The 27,024-nt window shown below is 34.1% G+C and overlaps 2 protein-coding genes across 3 annotated transcripts in view; one reads left to right on the forward strand and one right to left on the reverse strand.

Moving 5' to 3' along the window:
* Positions 1-1,432, forward strand: part of RECQL (RecQ like helicase) — a 30,620-nt gene extending 29,188 nt beyond the window's left edge. The window contains exon 15 of one of the 2 annotated variants that reach the window (XM_019738171.2): positions 409-1,432. In XM_019738171.2, coding sequence (XP_019593730.2) covers positions 409-576 — 168 coding nt within the window. In that variant the 3' untranslated portion in view covers positions 577-1,432. The remainder of the gene's footprint in view (positions 1-408) is intronic. The other variant, XM_074325941.1, reaches the window with a different exon arrangement.
* On the reverse strand, positions 1,310-24,229 carry PYROXD1 (pyridine nucleotide-disulphide oxidoreductase domain 1). The gene is made up of 12 exons (XM_019738180.2): positions 24,055-24,229; positions 21,364-21,444; positions 16,726-16,845; positions 14,116-14,244; positions 12,084-12,157; positions 8,812-8,972; positions 7,776-7,876; positions 6,605-6,740; positions 5,626-5,738; positions 4,917-5,039; positions 2,512-2,649; positions 1,310-1,735 (listed from the first exon to the last, which is right to left on the reverse strand). The coding sequence occupies exons 1-12, from the start codon at positions 24,136-24,138 to the stop codon at positions 1,487-1,489; spliced, it is 1,509 nt and encodes a 502-aa protein (XP_019593739.2). The 5' UTR covers positions 24,139-24,229; the 3' UTR covers positions 1,310-1,486.
* Between the last annotated feature and the right edge of the window lie 2,795 nt (positions 24,230-27,024).

Below are 27,024 nucleotides of genomic sequence, written 5' to 3' on the forward strand. Positions count from 1 at the left end.
ATAGACGAGGGGTTTCCAACCTTTTGGAATGTGAATACTCCATTTTCATGTCTGATTTTGTGATGCACCCTGCCCTCGTGATACGGGTCATGATCAATGTTGGTTGAGAAGTCTGCTTCTGTGGCAGAGGTTGAAAACCACTGTTATAAATACTATTGAGCCTGCAAAAGCATGCGGTGTACAGTTTTGTCTAAGGACACTTCAGGTGTCCTGTAGGGTTTTCTCTGATGGTATAGCCCTTCTATTCATGATGGGGCTCATATCTGAGTAGAAATTTGAAGATTAAAAACCGGACCACTGGACACTTAAAGAGCTAACTGATATAGAAAAACTATTGAGATCTTTAATCTCATGAGAAAAACAAAATAGCCAAATTTTTATCGGAGTGTTTCCTTTGTTGTTTTGTAGATTGAATCACCTCAAACTTGTCATTCTAAAGGAGCTGATAAAAAGAAGGAAGAAAAAAATTCAGGTAACTTCCAGAAGAAGTCTGCAAACAAGGCTCAGCAATCTGACTCTAAGAGTACAGGGGCTAAGAAAAGAAAAATTGATGATGCACGAGATGAGTGTTTCTAGATTTTCCAAGGAAAGTAGTTTATGCATGTATGCACTATTATTTTTGTAGTTAACCAACGTTTATGTTTTAAGGCAATTTCATTAATATTTTACACATATGGAGCTAGCTGTATTTTAAGAACTTCTTTCTAAAGTATTGAAGACTTGAGAAGTTGAGACCTTTTGCAAAGTTAAGAGCATGAACTGTATACATTTACAGTATGAAATGAGGGGAAATTTTTTTTTAATGTAAACCCCTTTAAATGTAAAATACTGAAGAGAATGACTTCACAAAACTATCTTAAGCTCTTTATGCCTTGATATACACAGTGGTATTTTTTTTCTTTTCTTTTGACTTGACTGTCTTTTGATAGCAGTGTTATTTTACTGAAGATTTTACATTGGCTCATGACACAAAGTGAGTGGTTTCGGGTTATAATTACACGTAGAATGCAAACAAAAAGGAGTAAGGTATCAATACAATTAATATTAGTAAGTAAGGTGGCTACATCTCTATATAAGTAAAATAAAACTATAAGCTTGAAACCGTAGCCTATTTTGATATTTCACAATCAAAGAATGGCTCTGGTCTACTAGGCCCAGCTGTTGCCTAAGTAGATAACAACAGCCTAGCTAAATTTGGTCCAAAGCTAAATCACAAATGAATATGTCTAAGTTTAAAACTCAGAAGTGAATAACTTGAAAATTCTTATCTACTAGTGGTCAGTTTTGTTACAAAAAATATATCTGTAAATAATTTAAACTGATTTTATCTTTAGAATTTTATTTTTAAATATTTTTCCACAAAAATCATTATCACGTCTGTATTTTTAACAGCAATGTGGCCATCATTAAATCACTGCAGTTTTTTACTTTATTCTCTTGAATTTTGTCTTATTTGAAACCTGATGTGGTTCTTGAAGTGCCCTTTTTAGTCAAAATAATCTTCTATGTCAATGTTTGGATTTAGTAGATCTTCTCCATATGATGAAAGATTCATCTGGTTTAATATTAAGTTTTCAAATGTTTCTTCTAAATCGGTTTCACCAATTAAGACAGCTCCCATCATTCGCCCATTTTGCATGACGACTTTGACATATTCTTGTCCTTTGGTACATCTCAGCATTAATTCATGATCTGAACCCAAGTTCTGTGCATTGTATTTCCCAAGCAATACAACCTATATGTATATATGTAGGGATAAAAAAACGTTATTTTAGTGAGTACAAAAAAAGAAAGGTAATATGCAATTGTTTTGTGTTATGCAAGACGGACCAGCAGAAATATCTATTTACAAAACTTCACAGCTAAGTGTCGTTGAGGAGGGTTCTAAAGGAGAACATTTGAATGGCATGCATTTATTCTACAGATGATAATGCCATACAATCTTCATGAACATTAAAAATATCCAGTGAACATACATATATGTAGAACATGGACTACAGTAGTCTGGAGTCATGATTTAAAGATTTAATAACGATCTTTCATAGGTAAATTATTTGATGTCCCTGAACCTTGTGTATGTGTGTTTCTCCTTACCAGTATGTTAGGAAGAAAAAACTTGTCTCAGAGTAATGTAAAGAGGATTGAGTAAGGTAATATGTATGGGAAAGCACCTGCTTCATTCTTGAGTATGATAGTTATTAGTTCCCCTCATAAAGAAGTAACAAATCTCAAATAAAAATTAGAAATGCACCAACAGGGAACAAACCTGGAAGAGATTTTTTTCCCCTTAAACTGCAAAACAGTATAGTGGGAAGCACAGGTAATGATTATCAGATGATTAAAAATTAAGATAAGCAATAATACCAGGTACTAATTTGCAAAAAATTGGAAAATACGTCATTTTTTGAAAAATGGTTAAAACCATATAAATTCTTATTCAAGTAACAAAATTAAATGATCATAATTAGTTACAAGACAAACAAGCAGAAAAGTTTTGCTTATCTATCTTACCTTATAGTTAAAAAATTTTGTTACATGAGCAAAAAGTTCGAAGCTGAAATCCATGTCAATAGAGTCTCCTACACTAGCTGCGGCCATGCACTTTGCTGCATACCATCCCATCTGTCTGGCCTGGGTCCACAGCCTCATCTGAAATAAAATGTTATGCAATATAATTTTTCATTATCATTACTTGAAAACCGTTATCACCTTAATTTTGTGAAATTCTTTAAAAGGTTTCAATATTTGACAGTCATCAAAATTTGTTAAAATCATCTTTGCCAATCATCAATCCACACTAACCAAACTGATTTTGGTATTTGATAATTCTGTCTAAAATTACTGTTTCTAAAATTAAAAGATGACACCAACTTCTATGTTTCAATAACATTTTTATTAAAAATTACTAAAATATTGCAGGCTACACCAGGTGGTAATATTTTAATTAGTCCTCTCTTCAGAGTAAGTTTCTCACCAGCATTAATAGAGATGCCAAATCATTACTGAAAAATTTGTTCCTTTTCCTAATCCTCATTTTTTGGTGCTAGTTAAGGCCTACTGTGCAATTTAGCCTTATTATTGGTCAGACCGATATATATCACTCATTGCCTAGTCCCACGACATCATATCAGATTTCAGCAACTGATACTGGGAAGTCAGTTAAAATTCTCTATAACAGTACTAATCTCTCAGTATTGTACTGTATGGTATTTCTACAAAGTTTTCGGATTCCCTGGTATAATAGGACACGACTTCGAAGCCAATAGATTTGCATTTCAACTCTTCTTAGTGTTTATTTAACTTTTTTGAGCCTCAGTTTCTTCACTTGAAATGTAAAAATACACCACCTCCTCAATGGCTATTGGGAGAATTGAACAGGTTAGCCTATAATCAGCAATTAGTTTCCTTATTACCCCTATGTGTTTGTGTAACTAATGCTGTCGTTTTTGTGTGCAAAAATAATACCACAATCATGGATATAAGTTTCAAGCATTTCTGATAGAAGTGACAGATTATTATGTTTTTAAATTCAATTTTCTCACTAAATAAGTTAGGTTTGATGAAGCAAGAGGCAAGGTGTATGGTAATGGAGCAGAGTAAACTGATCACAGTAAAACTAGAGAATGGCTAAAGGAAGTGGCCTGTATTAGACTCTGATGGACTATTACCTAATGTATTCCAGGCTCAAAGTCCTTTAAGTTTGCACCTGGGACTATGTAAAACAAATTATTTATATACTTATTGCTTCTGCAAATTAAGAGATGGGGTCTATTAGATTTATTCAAAACAAGATACCTGTTTATTTTTGGGTACTTCTTTCCTGTATCAGAATATGATGCTCATTAAGGATATAATTTATCCTAGAGGGTTTAAAATAATCTCACAAACTCCAACTCCTACTTGAGTTTCTAACAGAAATACCACAAAAATGACATAGGATGATTGTAGACAAAACTGAAAGCAAGCTAGTTTGAAGCATTTTAGAAAGAGGCTGAAAGTACTCTCATTGATGTTACCTCTGCTGTACATAAAAGAACACAAAATAATGAAGCTGCCTCTTAAAAGGCATCAAGCCCTTCCACTACCATACTCCATAGTTAATCTGAATGAATTATATCCCTACCAGTGAAGCTGGTCTTTCACCTGGTAAGTGTTGACTGGTTCTTTTATCTCTAACATCTACCTATGTCTCTACTCCTCCTAAGACAACCTCACTTTAGCCACATGGTCTGAGCATCTTCCCCTAGTATTTTTGTTCCACTGTTAGAAAGTAGGCAACACTGTAAGGGCCGGAGGAAGTACAGATCCAGTTGGAAGCACTTGTTAGGCTGAGGAAGACTGTTCACTAAACGAACATTTTTTTTTAGTAGTAATTCCCACAGGAACAGAATGCTTTATCTTATGGCTTATAATCTCAGTAACGGTTTGTTATTTTTTAATCTAAAGCTGTGCTGTACAATATAATATGGTGGTCAGTAGCCACATGTAACTATTTAAATTTACATTAATTAAAAGTAATTAAAATTCAGTTCCTCAGTCACATTAGCAACATTTCCAGTGCTCAACAGACACATGCGGCTAGTAGCTACGTGACTGGACAGTGCAGAAAGAAAACATTTCTGTCATTACAGAAAGTTCCACTGGACAGTGCTGATAAGCATCTGAGAATAAAAAAGTAACAGCCCAGAACTTTTTTTAAATTAGAAGATATCCTAGTCTGTTCTATCACTGTAATAGTAAGTCACCTAAAGGGAAAAACTTAGTTGTTGTTTTTTTTAAATGTCACAAAAAACTCTACCATAGCTTCCTACGTAAAGTAGAAAAATTGGAATACCAGAAAGTTCGATTTGCTGGTATCAACTCCTTTGTTTTCAGATGGACTCTGATAAAACATGTGATTACGTTTGCTGGCCTACCTGCTGCCAGACTGGGCTGGGCTGCCAGGATGCAGTACAAATGTCACCTGCAGCATAGGTATCAGGAAGGGACGTTTGCATATGATCATCCACTTTCAGGCCACCATCTTCTCCTAGATCAAACTAAACAATGTTCCTCATAAGCATATGTGGTAAGAAAAATGAAACATGACTTCTTTTCATTCTAAAGTAAAAAAATAAATTTTTACACCTTGAATATGCTGATCTTTAATGAGAAAGTGAAAAACAGCTACAATGTTTAGACAACTAAGCTGAATTCCCAGGGAATCAAATTCCTACTAAAGACAGACAAAACTGTAAGATTCTTAGAATTTCAACATCAAAAATATCCAATAACCATATAACTGCCCCACATTCATAATTACAATATTCAGATTTTGTAAGAGTCAAATGCTAAAACAAAAATTATAAGATAGTTTTTCTAAGAGAATCATTTTTAAGAATTCATAGGAAGTGTCAGTCTCTTGCCAACATTTAGATAAATTATGCATTATGGCTCACTGCTTAAGGACTTTAAGCAGTAAAAAAATACTGCAAATCAAGACATGAATATAAACTAAATTGTTTTCAGCCATTCTAAGTTACTTCTGTACTAAAACAAAGAACAAGTATTCATGCTTGAGAATTAGAGATATTAATAAATAATACTTTACAAATATGCATAGTGGGATGAAAAATTTCACCTTACATTGTTGCCACAGAGAAAAGGTTCTACATTTGGTATAACTCCTGTAGCACTGATAATGAAATCGCAGCCATATATCTTGTCATTGGTCAGTTCCACATATACAGGCCATATCTCTTTAAAAATAAAAAAAAGTTTATTTTCAAATGTAATCCACGAACTTTCCATAGCATTATGTGACTATAATGACTAGAAGAAAAAAGACAGACAAAAGCAGGCAGGAGATGATTTTAAAATACCATCCCTTAATAAGTTGGATAAGGCATATTTGCTAAAATAAGTTTTAATCCAGTAACAACATCTTGTTTTGAGTATAATTATTATACAAAACTATGGCATTCTAAACATTTTTCCTTCAAATTTAGACAAAAATTCTAACAAAGTAAATTTAAATAACTCATTTTATAAATTATTTCTTTAAAAATATTAATATACTCCACTGAGAATTTAGTCTCACTAGGTTACTCATCAATGTTTTCCTTTTCTATTCATATTCAAACTCTAACACTCCCTTTTCCTATGGGAAAATTCAAACACTTCTGAACAGTGGAATATCTCATATACTAGGTTTGGCTGAGTATATTTCTTCAAGTGACAGTATTCGCATAGGAGTGTGGAATAGGAATTAGGAGATAAGAATCTTAGTTCTAAATTTATAGATTTTCAATCTGTGTGATTTTAGAGAAGTTACTTCACCTCTGAGAGCATTGGGTGTTTTAGTTTTTAGTTTGTTTTGTTTTCATCTGCAAGATATTCCGATTGACTCGGTTATGATAATTAAAACACAATGAATAGAACTCTATACAATTTATTAAAAAACTTAAAAAGTAGTGAAAATGAAATGACTTACTAAATTATGGTTTATTTTTACTTTTCATGTTTAAATTTCATATGAAAATCTGAATTTGTTTTTTAATATAATAAAGATTAAGTTGTCTTTCTTTTAAATAAGCAGTTAAATATTTTTAATTTTATTACTTACCTTTATCAGTTGTAAGTGTCTGATTATGATGGTCTCTTGGAAAAGCCAAGGACTTTTTCTTAGAAATTTTAAATTCTTTCTGAAGGTAGATTTTCTTTACTTCACACCTAGTTTCAATGTGAATCTTACGAGAAAACTAAAATAAAGAAATGCTGGTCACCACAATACTTCCAGAAAGAATGATTTGGGTTACTAATGAAAAAAAAGTTTATAATACACTTATAGAAATATAGAAAAAATAATTTATTAGAATATACATGAAAACATATTGGATGACCAAAAATAAGTTTCCCAATTTCTGTATGTGAAATGAGTGGGCAGAAATTCATTTCAGTACTACAGAGATTTAGTAGTTAAACTGGCAGGTAGCACCAAGGGCATGGTTTTTAGTATAAGCCTCATTGATAATTAAGTGTATAAATTTTTTAAAATTACAACTGTTACAGACTATAAAAATCTCTTAAGGGCAGGTTTAGGTTAACTTACTGTTATGTCCCAGACCCTTAGTAAAGTGCCAGTTAGGTAGGAGATACTCAATAAATGTTTACTGAACTCAACTGTTGCAGTTCTCAGGTTAAAATACTATTAATCTTAGGATATGAAGGCGCAGGAAGAAATGATTTTGAATAATTTCCATCACAAAAATTAGCTATACCACGAAGCCAACCCCCCTCCAACTTACCCAAGACTGAAAAGAACTCATACACAGTAATAAGAACTGCATGTACCATTCTTACAATATTTAAATACCACTGCCTTTTAACAGCTATTTAAAAAAAAAAAATCTAGTAAGAGTAAAAGCAAGTCATCTGCTTATACGATTAAGACATTAAATGTGTATTTTATTTAGAATCCATCTAAGAACCTTTCAAATATGGTAATGCATCTGAAGTGACCTTTTTAAAATAGGACAGGTATAGTCACTGTAAGTCTGTGTATGGAGACCTCTATATCTCTGGATAGTTAAAAAGAAAACTGAGGGTCAGTTTTAGACGAATATTCACCTATCTTTGGTGGGCAAGTGAACTGAAGTCCTTTCCTAGCACTATGGCTTTTAAGTACAGTGTGATACAGCAATTCTTTGAGTATATATTTGTAACCCGTCTTTAACAAATGGTTCAAGAATTTAAAGTTGCATTTGGACATGTTTAATCAGTGTATGAAAACATACCTCTTTTGTTCCTTTCAGATTCAAACCTTCATGCCAATCAGGTCCCAAGGCACTGCCTATATTACCAGCATTAGCTTTGGTTCCTGCTTCCGTTTTCCTTCCTTAAAGAGATAAATTCAGTTCAAATTTCAAATGATACAAAAAATTGCCAAGCAGAGAATTATGCTTGTATTCTTCAGCTTTTCGGCAATGTAATAATTTATTATACAGACAGCACAATTAAACTAAATTATCTATATTAATCATTTTATTCATTATTTTAATATTTTGTGATGCAGAGCTTCCGTGTTTCCCGAAAATAAGACCTAGCCAGACAATCAGCTGTAATGCGTCTTTTGGAGCAAAAACTAATATAAGATCTCGTCTTATTTTACTATAAGACCCGGTCTTATATCAGACCGGGTCTTAAAATAAGACCGGGTATAATATAATACCGGGTCTTAATATTAATTTTTGCTCCAAAAGACGCATTGCATCTGACTGTCCTGTTAGGTCTTATTTTCAGGGAAACGGTATAAAGTGAATAATCTTTCCATTAAGTGTTGAGTATAAACACTCAAAGTGTTATTTATATACACTAGTTGACAGGAAGGGTAAGAAAATGAGCCATCACATTTTGAAAATTTTTAGCATCCCCAAAACTATAAAATTCTTACTTTTATAAGCCAAAAAGTTTGTTTTGTTTTTTTTTTGAAAGCTCTTTTAAACTAAAAAACTGTGAGGCTTGTATTTGTTTTTAAAGTCATTGCATTTTTTTATAAAATTACCTTAAGTGTTGTCTAATTATAGCATCTGTTTGCAAAGATGCAGATGGGGTGGTTTATTTATTCACTTTAAATTTCCTGTTTTAATTACACATATTTTTCATAAAAATATGTACTTCCTACAAAGTCTAAAGTCACAAAAGGATATAGAATTAAATATCTATATTCCTAGCTCCCAAATATAGCATTTTGCTAAATTTTCTTATTTTTTTTAATGGTTAAAAAAACAAATAGTTTCATCTGAATTAATGAGCTAGATGCTATTATTTTACCTTCAGTTGTATATCTGGTTCTTTTATGTGCAATTTTAGCTTCTGGTTTTTCAGCATTGAGTTTCGAAGTTAAGAATTCAGCTGCTCCTGCATCGAAGAAAGTATTCCCAATAGCTTTATCTTTAATGGCCCAAATTACTTCACACCCTTCAATTTCATACCTAAAAGCAATATTAAAGTTAATTCAAGCAATTTCAAAAGTCTCAGTAGAAATTGTTGTATCTGCATATAACAATTCTCTCCTAAGGAACAAGTAAAAAAAAAAGCATTTTAAGGAAAGCTCAGAAAAAATGATTATAAAGAGGAATGTAACACTCTTTCAGAATAATAAGAGTTAAAGTAGAATCAATAATAAAATAAATTTAATCAGTTTACTGAAAGAACATATAAGTGACAAATATATATACTGAGCATCATGTAAAATTTCATTACAATGAATATCATTTGTGTTCAATTTCTACAACATAGTTATTATTTAATGTCCCCCAGGGCTCCCAGAAGTAAGCAATGCTTTATCTGGTTATAGTGTAATCAATAATGGATGATGGATGGTACATAGCTACCAAACTGACAGTAGTTGAAATTTATCCATCTATCGATCGATCAATTGATTGATTGATTTTAAGCAGGGCGCAACTCACAGTGGCCCATGCGGGATCGAACTGGCAACCTTGGTGTTATTAGCACCATGCTCTAACCAACTGAGCTAACCGGACACGCCAGTAGTTCACTTCTTTGGTAACAAATATTTTATGTACTCAAAGCATACTACGGAAGGAAATTGAAAAAGAGAAATTAGGAATATGAACTAAAATCTTAATTTTGGTATAAAGGAATCATTACACTGCAATTAATTCCCCTCATCTCAGAAATTTCCAAGCCATCCAACCAAAGAAAGATACAGTTCACAGAAAAATCAAGGATCTAAGCGGAAAAAAGGAAAAGGACATGGAATATTGAAGCCACTTCCCATTACTGTTTATGAGGTAGCCTAGGCTCCTAAGCATCTGATGTTTTAGCTCTAGGTTTGGACACTAAGAATGTAGTTTTCCTAGTATTAATTTCACGAAGTCACTGAAGTTCATTATAAGGTACATTATTACAATAATACTTGTTTGGTTCAACTGATGAACTGGGACAATCCTGGACAAACAGGATATATGGTTATCCTAACTAAAGTAGGATTTTATTTGAACTTACTGTGGTAATAAGAATATTGTGTTAATGTTATTTTAAACATTTATGGTACAAAGTATTGCCATCTTTATTTCACAGACTGCTATAATGTAACACAGTTAGGTTATTTTTAAGACTAATCAATAAACCAATGATAGAAAAGAGGTTTAGTACATGTGACTTTAGGTCACCTTATGTTCATGCTTTTTGGCATATGGTAAAGGAGCCCCTTACCTCATCTAATGGACCTTTGTTTTATTCTACTCTCCTATGCCAGCAAAGACTATTTATAGTTACTAAAAGGCAGATTATTTGGAGAACAGTATTTTATGTTGCTCAAGTCATACAGTATCACTGATAAGCAGAAAGCAGAATACAAACACATTTGGTAATAAATTTTGTATTTCAATTTACATATGTGTATAGGCACATAATTATCATGACATGCTTTCCTTAACTTGTAAGTTAGAAATCTACCACTTTTTTGTATTTTAAAGTTACACAGCAGTATAACACATATGAGTATAGCTTAAAATACTTGATGCTTGCCTTGCAGGCCAGTTATTGTTAAGTAACCACAAGTAACTTCAGTACGTGCTGGACTTCACAGGACACCCTCTAATCCTCCTCCTCTATGAACTGCATCCTCAGAAAGATGCATAAACAGGAAGGGACCATCACACACAAAGGAAATACTGCTTTCATTTTTAAAACCACTCTTATAAAATAGACAACAGTGAAGTATTATAGTTTTGAGAAATTATGTTTGAAAATGAGAGGATTAACTTACACTTGGAAAGAAGAAAACAGACATAATAATGGAAATAAAAGCAAACAAAAGAAAATTAGTATTAGCCTTAGTGGAACATGGGGCCTAGTAATGTGCAGCAAAGGCTTGGGTGTCATTTTTCATCAAGAAAAGGCAAAGGCCTAACCAGTGAACCTGAACTGGCAGAATAGCTCCATACGGGACCTTTCTTAAACTGTCAGAGTTTACTGAGTACAAAATGAATTTTATCCAATTATATATTCTTCAATCTCCAACCTGAAGAAAGTGAGGAGTAGGAATAAATGTTGTGAGACTCTGAACATTTTGTAATGTAAGAAAGCATTTCATTGTAAATAACAGTAATGAGAGTAGTAGTAAGTTACACTTTTGTTGGAGACAGCTGATGGAGAAAATTTGTCATGTGTACATAAGGATGTGAAGCCCCTTTTACAATAAATGTGTCTCCCCGCTTTTGGCAGTTTGGTATGGATACTCTAGTTTTTTATCTGCATTTCTCTGTATAGTGCTACAAACTTTATAATTACAATAATGACCACAACTCCTAGAACTCGGGCAATTTAGGGACTCTTACCGGCTCCCAATGGGCTTCATCATCCTCTAAAAAAGAGGGTTGGAATGGACCAAATTAAGACAGGGCTTTGGCAGATTCCTTACTTTGATTAAATTTGTCCTCTTTGTAGTCAGACCCAACTTTCTGGGCTGAAAAATATCCAGACTATTCCTTATATTACAAAGAAAGTGAATCAATTATCTGTAGGCCACAGCAGGATATTCTACAATATTTTTTTAACTTAAAATATCATCTTAAGAGGATATTTCATATTAATTATTGTGTTCACATTTCCCAAACTTCCAAAAACCAAGAGCTGTGAGTACCACATATCCTGAAACAAGAGTCACAAACCCTTTGGGTTTCAGTGGCCAGACAGGTAACATAGATGAATGAACCCGGATGGGTATAAGCAATAAAAAGTGGTGGGGATTATGATTAGAAATCTCTAAAGGTGTACACATTTAAATTGTTTTCCAATATAGTACATCCTTATAAAACACATGGGTCAAATCTAGCCACTTACCAGTGTATGATCCTTTGAGACCTAAATAAAGCATTCCCTAAACTCATGTTTTATAAGGACATTTCTGCAACTATGAATTCATGACAGCTAAAAAAAAATTTTTTTCTCCTTGAAAATATATGAAAAGCAATTATATTTATCTTTGATTTTTCAGGATAAGCTATTTTCCAGTCTGCCAACAATCACACAAATCACAGAGCAGTTTTCAAATAATATTTAAATATACTTACACTAATTCAAGTGCAATACCACCATTCCCTATGATCATTATTCTTTTAGCTTTAGTAAGCTGTTTCTGAAATTCCTATATTAAAAAGAAAATGACAGTTTTTTCTATAGTGGGCAACACCGGCAGCAAGACGCTTCACTGATAATAAATCTCACTTTCCCACTCTGCCAGGATACACTCTCCCAATTATATTACAAATGTTCCCCTTTACGTTTCACCCCAAACTGCCTTTATAACAACGCCTCTCCTGATTTTCCTTGCCTTTTATGTCATCACATTTAGAGTAGTACTTCAGAATTAATCACGAGTCGCTGTCTTTATAACATTCCCAACTATCTGACCAAATCTATTTACTAACATGATGTTGATCTACCATGTTCCCCTGAAAATAAGACCGTGTCTTATATTAATTTTTGCTCCAAAAGACACGTTAGGTCTTATGTTCAGGGGATGTCATCCTGAAAAATCATGCTAGGGCTTATTTTCCAGTTAGGTCTTATTTTCGGGGAAACAGTAGCAGTTACTCACTTAGGCAAGTTGCTTAGCCTCCTGTGCCTCAGATTCTTCAACTATAAATGGAAATAAGTGACTAAACCTCAAAGTTTCTGTAAGCATTAAGTAAGATGATGTAGATAAATCTGTTAAGAGTAGCAGGCACATAATAATGTCTAACATTTATTTTTTTAAAATGTTATTACCATTATAAGACAGTATTTGGTACCTCCATCCTCCCATCCCCCCAAAGAAAGATCACAGTGAGCTTGGAGAAAAGCCAGCGGTCAATCTTATGGCACTTTCAAAAGTACAGAATAGTCCCATGCTTCAGGATGACGTCTGCATAGCTAAATTCCTCCTGCTACTATGTCGTTACTATTTCTATTAAATTGACCACAAAAGTTATTGTAATGTTCAATAAATAATCACTGAAATTGACTTCTTTAAAATTCTACAAGGAAAAAACCCGCAGTTAATTTTAGTTTCTTCTTCATTGAGGGCAATAGGTAATTTAAGAAAGATCTGTAAAGAGCACTGGACAAGGAGATGAATGGCAGGAGTTTAAACTGTATTTCTGATAAACTTAGTAACTACCTTACTAAAGGTAAATTGCTTAATCTCTCCCCCTTAGTTTCCTATTTGTAGTGGGAGCACTGACTGTCACATGGGATTATCATGAGGATTCAGTGAGTTCACATATGTAGAGGGCTTCGCTCGAACATAGTTATGAACACAATCTTCGGTAATACGAAATGTTTACAAGATAATCAACTTCTAGTTTTCTCTATCTAATTATTTAAGAATAAGCTGAAAGCAAACATTACCAATTTTCAAGAATATAAAACATTATTATATAAGGAAAATTATCACCTCATGGGACAAAACAACGAGCTTGAGGTTAAGACAATATTGTGACTGAAAATTAGGAAGAGATTGGTAATAAGGGTCAATAAACCCTGAAGTAAATTACCAAAAGATGTGTAACGCTGCACAGATAACTTTTACTTTACTGGGATAGTTTTCACTTTTCTTGAGCAGAACAATAAACCAATTGACTTTTTCAGTTTTAGGGTTCTGACATGATTTGGTATCACAAAGATCTCCTGATTATTAATTTATTTGCTGAGGATTGAGTTCAGTAAGTTTTGGATATGCTTTACCTTTTGGGTAAAAGATCAATGCATTATTTAGGTTGCAAAGCACATATTTCCAATCAGAGTAGATTAATGAATTGTGTGCTCAATGTAAGTTGTAACCTTCAACATAGTTGTTATATCTGGATATAACATAATGGAAGGAAAACAGTATATCAGCATGAATAAAGAAATATATAAATTATGAACTAAAAACAAACTGAAATTGGCAGTAACAGAGCATTATAACTACTTTCTGGTTTATGGCTCATGAAAAAAACAACACATAAAACCTCTCTTCTCCTACAGTTTAGGAATTCACATAAGTAGAACACTGTGATTCAAACGTAGAAAAGTCTAAGAAATCTTCCTGTACCTTCCCCTGACCCAACCTCAGAATGTTACCTGAGCACTGTCTGTATCGCGGATTCCTAATACATAAGGATTTCCTTCACATATCAACCTTGGTTTAGCTCCGGCACACAGACAGAGTTTCTTATATACATGCTGACTGCCATCTTCTGTTAAAATGCACTGTAAAAACATAAAGCAACGAATGGGAGAGGGGAAATGTTTATACATGGGTCCAATTTCATTTTAAATTAAACATTCAAGAAGACAAAAATAGCCTCTTGGAGGCACTCAATACTTGTTACAGCAATTGCAAAGCTAACTAAACATGAGAATGCATTCTTCAACCCAGTGATTCTTAATCATTTTACGGCCTTGATGAACCAATTTGAGAATCGGATGAAAACTAGTCTTTCTCCCACAGAAAAAAAAGGCATATTCACACAAAATTCTGCATAAAACTTACAGAATCTCATGATGTTTGGAAAGGATGTTGACCTCAGATTAAAAATTAAACATTTAGAAATTTTGAAATTGAGGACTCTAATGAACATTTCTGATCTCAATGGAAATTAGTATAAGAACTAGTGATTCTACCTGTAGCGTACCTTAATCTCTGTTACAGGTACAGGGGAGTAGTGTGTGGTAGAAGAGGTTACAATATGTGTTCTTAATCTAAAAAGATTAGAAGTGCCAAATAACTATTTATATTCTTAAGTTAAATAGCAATCACTTAACCAGCAAACTACATACATGCTCTTTGGGGGTTATATTTTCACGTAAGTGACAAACATGTTAACCTGGAATCCTAAGATGTACTGGTTTTAAAGTTATTTATATTAATTTTTAACAACATCGATGAGTCTAAAAATGCAGATCCACTGTTTTTGTTCCTTAATATTGAATGAAAATCTACATATAAGTAGTAGCATTTAGAAAGCAGATACATGTAAGTACATGTTACTATGAGAGATGCTGGAATTTGTTGGAATGGTGTAGGGGTTAACTTTTGTGCCACGTGTCTGGAATTATAAAACTTGGCAAATCAAAACACAGCACTTACTACCCATTCAGACATTGGCTACCCATGTTAACTCTTCAGCTGCGTAAAACCAATAATCCAACATAGTGTAATGCATATAGAAATTTCATACAAGTCTTTCTTCAAATAATCTGGTTAGAATTTTGTCTGATAAACACATGTTATAATAGTTATATAGGCACTGACCTAATTTAAAAAGTGTTCGCATTTAGCTACTGTAAAAACATACACAAAAACTCTTCATTGGCTACTGTTAAATTTTTGGAAGTAGACATGGAAGTAAAACACTATCTCTAATTCAAAAAAGAATATAAAGGACAGGTAAGAGAATGGAGACATGTATCTCATTATAGAACACTTTTCAAATGATAATGGATGGCATTCTGATTCAGTCAAACGTCCTAATATATGTAAATTCCTTCACAATTCATTAGTATACTTTTAAGTTTACTTCAATTTTCAAATGAATAGATGTTGATGTTGTACTGAATAAGTACTACTATTATAAGTATTAGGAAATTACTCTGGTCTTGGATTCAGATTTTTAATTCTTTTCTCATAAAACTCAGTACTTTTTCTTAATTTTTTTTTTCTGTCAAATTATTTCTGTTTCAAATGTGGTGTACATGTGTTTTATCTTTACGGGAGAATTCATAAATTAGAGTGGCTTTAGAGAAACTACTACAAACGCTACTTCCCATTTTGCCTAAAGTTCAGCTGATGATAGATATTCTGATAACATCCTTTCTTGAGAATGCCGTATTCCTGAGACTCTTAGTTTGGGCCTTGTATCCTTTTGGACTATTGCAAATACCTTGTAGCCACTCACTCCACCCCAGTTCACTTTTGACATCGCTATCAGATATATCTTCCTAAAAGAACGTCTATTTCATCATCCCTGCTTCCACTTAAAAGCTCTTTACTATTTTTCCACTGACTATAAAATAAACTCAATTTCTTAGCATGACATAAAAAGCTCTTCAAAATCTTATTTACTTCTTTCTCTGGCCTTGTCTGCCAATTTCCTTTACTTGCCATCCCCACTCCAATCCCACTGACTACCTCACTGTTCTACACGCCCCTTTTCCTTTCTTTGGGTCTTTGAACATGCAATGTCCTCTTCCTGGAATGCCCTTTTCCATCTGCAGAACTGTTAATTCATCCATCTTTTAAAACACAGCTTAAATATTACTCAATCTGTGAAGTGTACCTAAATATCTAATATCAGAACTTTGATACTTCAATGGCTGCTTTTCACATGTCCATATAACTATACATATGCATTTCTATATTCCCTATGACACAGAACTCCCAGGAGCAGGTTCCTTATATAATTGTCACTGTGTCCCAGCACTTAATGCAGTGCCCAGAAAACAGTAGACACTAAATAAATGTTAACGCTAATTTGAAAGGTAAAACCTAAAATGCCAAACTAAGCTAATCATATAATTCAACAAACTCACAAAAAGGTATACATTTTTCTAATAATAATGGAAATCAACATCACTAAAATTTCAATGCTAGGGACTTTGGTGGTGGTACAGGTGGGGTCAAAGGAAGGCAGGCAAAACCCCACGAAGATGTAACAAAGGAAAATGTCATTACAAAGAAAATTCTCTTACATGTTCTTCACTCTTCAGTTGCTTTACTCCAGATTCTATAACCTTAATGTTGGGAAAGCGCTTTTCTAACATGGTACTTGGTTGTTCTTCAACATCAAATTCTTCCAACACTTTAGAAACCTGTATTAGATCAAAAGTATATATTTAAAAAATGTTTTTCTTTCAAGAATTTAAAATAACAAAAATACTTTCATTTCTTTTTTATACACTAATTCCATGTTCATAAACAAAAAAGTCGGCCAACTGCACCATATACAGTGGCAAGAGGGCTAGACTCCTCACTTTAAGACTTGAATTCAAATACTAATCCCACCACTTTTGGGCACGTCAGGTAGATCACTGAGCCTTAGTTTCCTGGCCTGTAAAACAGGGCTGCTCACCCACAAAATGAGGGCTAACACTACTTATTTCTATACAGTTTAAACAAACACCTTATCTATTTCCTTATCCTTGCAGCTTTCTTTTTCCACTTACTAACTAACTTTATTGTGATCTGCTCTTTGGACTCTTCTTTCCTGTTCTCCCAAACCATAAGCATCCTCTTGGATTCACTTTCCCTCCTATCCTGCTGAGACTCCACTGTGGATCATTTCACCTTTTGTCTAAACCCTTTATTTCCTTGCTCTCTTACCCTTTGCCATTAATGACCCTGAAAACGCCCAACCATAGATCGAACTACCTGCTTTCTCTAGTCCTATGCATTGTCTGCTACAGAAGAACCACACACACACCTTGTAAATTGGGATCCAACCTTAGCTGGTCCTTAAACACTGCATGGAAATCCTACTACATGCCCAGGAGTTCTCAAACCCTTTAGTCTCAAGACCCCTTTACACTCTTACAAATGATTGAGGACCCCAGAGGGTTTTGTTTGTTTGAGTTATACCTAGCAATATTAATATTTGCTACATTAGAAATTAAAGCTGAGATAAAGTTTAAATATTTCTTAATTCACTTAAAAGTAACAATAATAAATCCATTTTAGGCAGATTTAATATACTCAATAAAAAATAAAGTTTTCCAAAACAAAACAAATTGAGAAGAATGGCACTGTTTTACATTTAAAAAAAAAATCTCTTTAATATCTGGCTTAACAGCAGATAGCTCCTACATTCTGCGTCTGCATTCAAAATATTGCACCATGTTGTTTTGGCCTGACACAAATATGCAGCCCTTTCAGATAACTATATTTTTCTTTCATGCCACACCATGACTCAGCAAGTGATGGTTTCTTAAAGATTAGGTACAAGGTAGAATTTGAAACCACATCAAAGAATCCTTCCTTCCTACTGTGTTCTTGTGAAATCCACTGGACTACCCTGCACTTTGAGTGGATCTTGTAACATCACACATTGGTCATGTGGACAATACTGGTTCAGCTATGGAGATCTTTCAAATATTGACATATTTCATAGCAATATAACATAAAAAAATCACATTCATTTGTTATCACCAACAATCTCATCAGAAAAGTATTTAAGTACTGTGAGGCTCACAGTGAAGAATGAGTTTTCCAAAACTTCCAATTTTCGTTTGAAAGCTCTAATTTTGTCATCTTGTCAACGAGTACTGTCAGTTGTTTTCCGTGAAGTGAAAGGCTCACTTTATTCATTTTCCAAATATGAATGACCCATTTGTCAATTGTTCTTGCAAGAAAAATTGATGTTCCATGATAGAAAGTAGCCAGTTCAGCTTGCAACTCAGCAACTGCACAACTGCTTTTCCTTGAGACAACACTGAACTCGTTTGCAGAAGTGCCAAATACACACATCCCAGTTCATCATACAGAATATTATTAGCAAGATGTGCACTTACCAGTCAAGATTTAGTAAAATTAACATTTTTATTGGCTTTTATTTTTTTAAACTGACTGTGTGGCAGTGAAGAAAGAATACAGTGACTATTACTACAGTTTAGCCACCATGGCTTTTCTACCATCAGTGCAAACATCAATATAGTGAGAAGAATAAAGAACATCTTAGAAGAATAACATATTCCAATCCCTCAGTGACTTTTCAAACTTTCACCGTTCTAATGTTCCCCAAACTTATTTCATCCTCTTTATTCTCAGCAAATCACCTTACTTCTAGGCTTAAAGCAGCTACTAAGAACTGTTACCACCTCTTTCCCATAATCTGTAAATTTCTCTGCTATCAGTCATTTTCCTTGACCCACTCCCAACTTTTCAAGGTGAATCCATTAATTTGTGCTCCATTTCCCATCATCTCTCACCTTCTCAGGATTCTTTCAATGCAACCTCCTAAGTAATGCATTCCTTGATTCTAAAAGGCAGGCTTTGGCATTCATTAACAATGTGTTATATGTATAAAAAGTAATATGCATATATCAGAATATGACTTCAGTATTTTTCACCACTATCAGGATAATTATATGATGACTATTCTTACATATTTGTTGCCCCAATAGGAAGTAGCCATCTGAGAAGGTTACACTCATTAACCATGAGGACTCCAGAGCCAAAGTGCCTGTATTCAAAACCTGACTATACACACCTTCAAAATTTACCTCACCTCACCATGAATCATTTACCTTATCTGTAAAGTGAGGATAATATAAGAAACTATTTCATAGGGTTAAGGATTAAATACATTACTATATTTAAAACATTTAGAAGAGTGCTTGGTGTATTGTAAGAGCTCCATAAATAGTTATTATTAGTAAACTTTTTATCTTTTAAAAACTACTTAAGTCATGAATACATGCTGTTTTTAACACTAAATGAACAACACGTAATATTAAATGTTAAAGTCCCCCTTTACCACTCTCCAAATTTCATACTTCCCCCTACCTCAGAGATAACCACTAATGACTTTTTGATGTATGTTCTATACTTTTAATCTCTGTATCCTGGGTGCCTCCCACATAGATGCTCAATAAATAATGAAAAGGATGCAATTTCTGACTTCCAAAAACTAAGAATAACTGATATTTGCATGTTTGCTCTTTCAATGCACTTTTACATATATTAGTATAGTTAAGTCCTCATTTAACATCATTGATAGATTCTGCAATTTGAAGCGAAACGATGTATTACAAAACTCATTTTACCACAGGCTAAGTGATATACAGATAAGTGCCTACAGCACCTCTTCAACATTAAAACACAATGACGTTGACTGAAACAATGTTACTCAAGAACCTGCTGTACATCTTAAGCCCACAACCTTATTAAGTAAGCAAGGAGTGTATTCTAATATTACAGGTGAAGCAATCAGGTACACAGACTTACTAAGGCTACACAGGCAGGAAATAACAGAGTTATGCCTAGAATCCAAGTATTTTCTTCTATTGTACAAAACTTACAAAACTGGCAAAACCTGAACTCAAGTCTTAGAACTCTGGGATCATTACATCAAATTAAGTAATCTGGAAAGACATTTATAAGATCCAACTATACATCTTTCTCTTATGTATGTGTGCTTAAGCTTATAATTAAATATATGTTTTTTTCTTATAGAGATTAAGAGCCATAATGGCTCTCTGGTTTTCCCGTCCCGTAACTCTTTTGGCTGTACCTAGGTACTAAGATATCTTACATATCTCTAGGCAGGTTAAAAGGAACAGTATGTGGAACTAACTTACCCTTGGTCTTAGGGGTTAATGTGAACCTTACAGGTTTATATATGAGAATGAGGTGGGTTAACTGTATATTGATCTCTTCCCTGGAGACAATATATAAAATAACTTTTATAAAATATACTTTAAGATTGGCAAGTATGTCTGTGGGTGATGTGTGGGAGAAGGTGGTTTTCCTTCCTTGACATCGAGTCTATTAACCTTTATATGAATAAATAATAAATCTTAGACAAAATGCAAAAAAAGGTATATTCTATTATCAGGATATTATAAGGAAAACTTGTATTAAATCAGAGACTATGGTAGCAGTCTTCACTGAAGTATGGCAAGGAAAGATTTGTTTTTCAACGTTTTATTCATTTATTTTTTGCATAGGCATCATAACACTCATAATTGCAGCTATTGTAGCACATATATATAATTTATAAATATACATATATTAGAATATGAGCTTAAAGCTTTTTAACAGGTGAGGCACAGGATCAAAAATATCTTCAGACATCTATTTAATGATACTAGGACCTAAATGATCTTAAGATTCCTATTATAATCTTATAACGTGTAATATAAATTCAGAGAACTACAAAGTGTTCTGAGATGCTTATTACACATCTGAAACATTAATTATCTATAAGTATAAACCTGGCTCAGAAGCATTTCTAATTTGTAAATACAGACACATAACATACACATATATGTATAATGAAGATGTACATATATATTTGCATTCATCTTTAGATTTCACAGCATCTTTCCCCAAAAGAATCTTATTTTAAATTTTCTGAAAAGTAATTCAGAGTGGAAGGAAAAGACAGGAGGGGAAAAAAGAAAAGACTAGATTCAACTCAGTATCATTCTGGGTGCTTTTAGTATTCAATCTGAATGATTCTAAACTTTGAGCTATAATTTAAAAATGAATTGCATATCAAAAGAATATTTGTCATTTTAAGCAATTAAAATACTACAGTTCACACTAACTGCTATGCAAGTTATTGCAATTTAAAAAAATTAATACTAAAAACGTTATATAAAGGTTCTTACCTGCTTGAAATTTGTAACTGCTTTAATAACAGGAGAAGCTGTTATCAGTAGAACATCTTCTGATGGAAAGTGAAGTGCCAACTTATTTAAAAAAAGGTAGGAAAAAATATGATAAATAACTTTAGATATTACCATGTTACCCCGAAAATAAAACCAGGTCTTATACCGTATTTCCCCACAAATAAGACCGGGTCTTATATTAATTTTTGCTCCAAAAGACATTACGGCGTATTTTCAGGGGATGTCTTATTTCTTCATGTACAACAATCTACATTTATTCAAATACAGTCATGTCATCTTCTTCTGGAACATCGTCATAACGTACTAAATGTGTCCGTCTGGCTGACGATCTTAACTGGGGCTTATTTTTGGAGTAGGTCTTATTTTTGGGGAAACACAGTAATATATATGGCGTGGGGGGTAAGATGGGGTAATCCCATTTTAATAAAGTTATTAACCTAGGAAACTAAAAACTCACTGTTCCTCATCTAAAGGTCTCCATTATCCTGGGTCTTGTACATATTTAAGGGTAGTGATGAATAGTGTTCAACTCTGATGTTGATTAAAATGAATAATACATTTATACTAAACACTAACAAAGATCTGAACAAGAAAAGTGACATAGAGGTACTCCTTATTTACTTAAAACTATTTTATATGCCAATTTAAAGTTATCATGCAGAGGATAAGAAGGAACAATCTTCCTAATTAACAGTTAAACCAACTTCTATTTATTGCAAAATATTTTCATTTGCCTTCAATAGGATAAAAATACAGCAAACCCTCAATAAGAAACATTTAGAATCTTAGCCTGACTTTTCCTAAGTGCTTTGGCACTCCTAGCCTGCCTTTTCCAAATGCTCAATCAGTATATATTCTAGGACGACCAAGCCATTTTAATATTAGCCTTAACAAAAATTCAGTGGTTTAATACGCTATTGCTTCATCCTATTCCTCTAGCTACAAAACTCTTTCTCACTTTAAACTTCTTGAAAGCTTTTTCCTACCTCATGCTCCAGTTCAACTCCAGCAGCCTCTATTTCTATCCCTACTATACCATTAAAACTGAGCATGTGCAATTCACCTATACATTCTTAAAACCCACAGATTCTTTTTAATATCACCTTACTTAAACTTTCAACAATATCTGACAATATTACCAATATTACCATGTTTCTCCTTTGGCTATTCTGTAAGTTTTTCCCTGCTTGCTGTTTCCATTGCTAGACCAGACCCTCAAAACTTCCTTAAACTACTAAAATTGCCTTTAAATTGGCCTGCCAGTCTCATATTAACCAGCAGCTCTTGCCACACACATCATAACTAATCATCTTTCAAGAATGTTCATTTGATCACAGTACTCCATTGCTCAAAACCATCTGACTATTTATAAGTTCTTGTTAAACTCTTACCATGACTTATAAGATCCCTTAGGATCTGGTTTCTGTCAACTTTCCTGGCTTCATCCCTGGTTACCTCCCCCAAGCACCATGTGCTTTGCATCTACGCATAAGCACCAGATGGTGCCATGTTTTATCCACCTGAGATTATACTGCTGCCACCATTTGGAATGCCTGTCTTTTCTTGTCTACCTGGTGAACTTTTACTCACTCTTCTACACTGAGACAAAAGGCTATCTCCTTTAAAAAAGGACACGTCTTCCCTAAATCCCTCCCTACCAACTGCACAGGCAGCCCTAAAATAGCAAACACAATGATGAAATGATTTATTTACATGACTCTTCCACTAGGCTGTGATTCCCTAAAAAGGAGGTACCATGCTGTTTATATTTGACTAATCAGCCCTTAGTACAGTGCCTGGATCACTGGTGAATAAATGGAAAATACACATCCAAAGATTAAAACGTAAAAAACCCCTTTAATTTCTTATGACTTGTTATTCCTTATATTTATATCAAAATAATTTAGTCCTTTCTGGAATATAAGTATATTATATATATACATATATATGTGTGTGTGTGTGTATATATATATATATATATATATACACACACACACATATATATGTATATATACACATATATGTATATACATTTTTATGTATACGTATATATGTATATGTATACATATATACGTATACATACATATATATATGTGTGTGTGTGTGTGTGTGTGTGTATATATATATATATATGTAAAAGTTCACCAGGTAGACAAGAAAAGACAGACATTCCAAAGGTATATATGTATACATATACACACACACACACGAAATTTTCTGATTAATCACTATAATCAGAAAAGCATCCCATCGCTGCATTTGATCCCTTGCTGGTTGTTTTCCAAAACACTACTAGAGATGAAATCTAAGGACTTGGCACCTATCTGGAAGCTGAATTCAATAATCTAACTTAAAAGAGGGCTGAATTTTCTGACCAAGTACTTCGTAGTTACAAGCCCTCCTGTCTGCTCTAACATTACTAGGACCAGAGCCTGGTCCAGTCAGCTCTGGATTGTCCCCTAAAAACTTAATCGCCACCCCCCGCTATGTGCCTGCGGTGAAGCCTGCGAGGTATCAAAGACATCATCTGAGGGCCATCACGCAGTCTCCAATATCTGCGAGCAAGGAGAGCAGGGGAAAAGAAAGCGTCGAAAGAGGGACCTAAAAGGACAAGAGGAAGCTGCCTCCGAGGTCGAGGAAGAAGCGGAGCCGCCTGAGCGCCCGCCCTACCTGCTCCGCACAGGTGACACCCGCGATGCCACCGCCGACCACTACCAACTTCCCCGTCGTCGAGGGAGGGGGCGCTGCCTCCATGCTCTAATCCTTCTCAAGGTTTACTGACTACCGTGGGGAAGCCGGGGGAGCATTAAATTCCGAAAGAGGAAGTCGCACGGCGCGGCCACTTCCGGTGTCTGAGCCCACGAACCCGACCTACGGGTGCCCAGGCGCTCACATTTAGTCTCTTCGCCTAGCGGTCGCGGGCTCCTTTTCCAAAGCACAGAGTTATCTCGATCCCAGGGTTTTGCGTTACTACTGTTACACCTGAATGTAGTTTTTCCACGTAGATTTGACAAATAGAAGACAAAAAACAAAAACAAAAGTAAAGAAGATGGGTCGCCAAAAGACACTTGGGAAAGTGTCTAAAGACAGACTGTGCAGAGCATTGTTAAAATAAATAAAATGCTCTCAAGTTCTCACTGTAAGTTCCTGTGAGAAATTAGACATCTTAAGATGACACAGGGGCCACAACGGGCTCTTGGGAAACTCAGTCAGCCTTTTCCACCAGCAAACCCTGAAAGTGCGTAGGAACCTAACAGCATCTGTCTTCTTTCCACTGTCAGACAATCTAGCTAGCCACACCTTGCCTTCAATTGAATTAGGTGCCAGTTCTTGTATCCCTCAGACTCCAGGGATTATATGTACAGCTCTCTAAAAGATCCCTCTTTTTAAAAAATTTAAAAATGTTTTTATTAAAATATAGCTAATATGCAGTATTGCATTAGTTTCAGGTGTACATCGTAATTATTCAACACTACTCACCTGGCACTATACAGAATTATTACCACATTACTGACTATATTCCCTATGCTACAGAAGTGATCACCATAAGTCAGCAACCATATGACACTACCACGCTATCACAATATTATTGACTATATTTCCTATGCCGTATTTTACATCCCCAAGACTTACTTGTTTTATATCTTGAACTTTCAACCTCTTACTCTTCTTTATTTTTTCCATCCTTTTAAAATTTTTTAATTAGAGTTGACATTCAATATTATTTTATATTAGTTTCAGATGTACAGCATAGTGGTTATACATTTTTATAATTTAGAAAGTGATCTCCCTGACTAGTACCCACCTGGCACTGTACATAGTTTTTACCATATTATTGATTATATTCCCTATACTTTACATCCCTGTGACTATTTTGTAACTATCAATTTATATTTCTTAATCCCTTCACCTTTTGCACACTACCCCCAACCCCCTCCCATCTATCACCCCGATAGAACTAGTACCAATCTGACACCATACATAGTTATTACAATATTATTTATTATATTTCTTATGCTATACCCTACATCCCCATGACTACTGTGTAACAACCAATTTGTACTTCTTAATCCCTTCCCATTTTCACCCATCCCCAAACCCCTTCCCATCTGGCAACTATCAAAATGTTTTCTGTATCTATGAGTGTGTTTCTGTTTTGTTTGTTTATTTTGTTCTTTAGATTCCACTTATAAGTGAAATCATATGACATGTGTCTTTTACTGTTTGACTTACTACACTCAGTGCAATACCCTCTAGGTTCATCCATGTTCTTGCAGATGGCAAAATTTCATTCTTTTTTTAGACTGAGTAATATTCCCATATATATATATATACCTATATAGCATATATATCACACATATATGTGATATATATGCTATATATATACATCATATATAAATAATATGTATATATATATATATATATATATATATATATATATATATATAATATGAAACCTCTTCTTTATCCATTCATTCATTCCGGGACACCCAGGTTGCCTTCATATCTTGGCTATTATAAGTAATGTTTCAATGAACATATGAATGAGCATGTCCCTTCGAATTAGCATTTTGGGTTTCTTCGATAAATGCCCAAAAGTGGGATTACTAGGTCCTTCTTTGACTCTTGTTATAGTCTTTATTTTAAAGTTTGGATTGGTATAGTATTGCTACCCTTATAGCTTTTTGTTTCTTTGTTGTTTGTTTCCATTTTAATGAAATATCTTTTTCCATCCCTTTACTTTCAATCTGTGTGTGTCTTTCAATCCGAATTGAGTCTCTTGTAGGCAGCATATCTAAGGGTCTTGTTTTCTTATCCACTCAGCTACTGTATCTTTTGATTGGAGCATTTAATCCATTTACATTAAAAGTAGTTTTTGATAGAAATGTAGTTATTGTCATTTTATTATTTATAGTTTTGATTTTTTTCATCTTAAAAAACTCCCTCTAAGGTTTTTTGTAATAGTGGTTTGTTGGTGATGTAATCCTTTAGCTTTTTCTTGTCTAGGAAGCACTTTATCTGTACTTCAATACTAAATGATAGTTTTGCTGGGTAGAGTCATCTTTGTTGTAGGTCCTTTCTTTACACCACTTTCAATGTTTCCTGCCAATCCCTTCTGGCCTGAAAAGCTTCTGTTGAGAAATCAGCTGATAGTCTTATAGAAATGCCCTTGTAGGTAACTAACTGCTTTTCTCTTGCTGCTTTTAAGATTCTCTCTTTGTCTTTAACTTTGGAATTTTAATTATGATATGTGTTGGTGTTGGCCTCTTTGGGTTCATCTTGTTTGGGAATGTCTGCACCTCCTGGGCTTGTATATGTATTTTATTTGCCAGGTTAGGAAAGTTTTCTGTCATTATTTCTTCAAATAGGTTTTCAATTACTTGCTGTCTTTCTTCTCTTTGTTTTACTCCTGTCGTGCGGGGAGTCAGGTGGGGTCTCTGGTCCCACTCCCCACATAAGAACACAGGACATGGTGAGGCCAAAAAGGAACACCCACGGAGCCATAGATAGGGGAGTCATAATACTATATTCTCGCTGGCGGCACTATAGTCTCACTGGAGGCTGGATCCACACTATCCGCAACCCGCCATCCTAACTGCAATCCATGCTTGCCAGCCACCATCTTCTTGCTAGCCCCCA

The sequence above is a fragment of the Rhinolophus sinicus genome, linkage group LG02 (assembly GCF_036562045.2).
Source record: "Rhinolophus sinicus isolate RSC01 linkage group LG02, ASM3656204v1, whole genome shotgun sequence".
NCBI classification, from domain to species: Eukaryota; Metazoa; Chordata; class Mammalia; order Chiroptera; family Rhinolophidae; genus Rhinolophus; species Rhinolophus sinicus.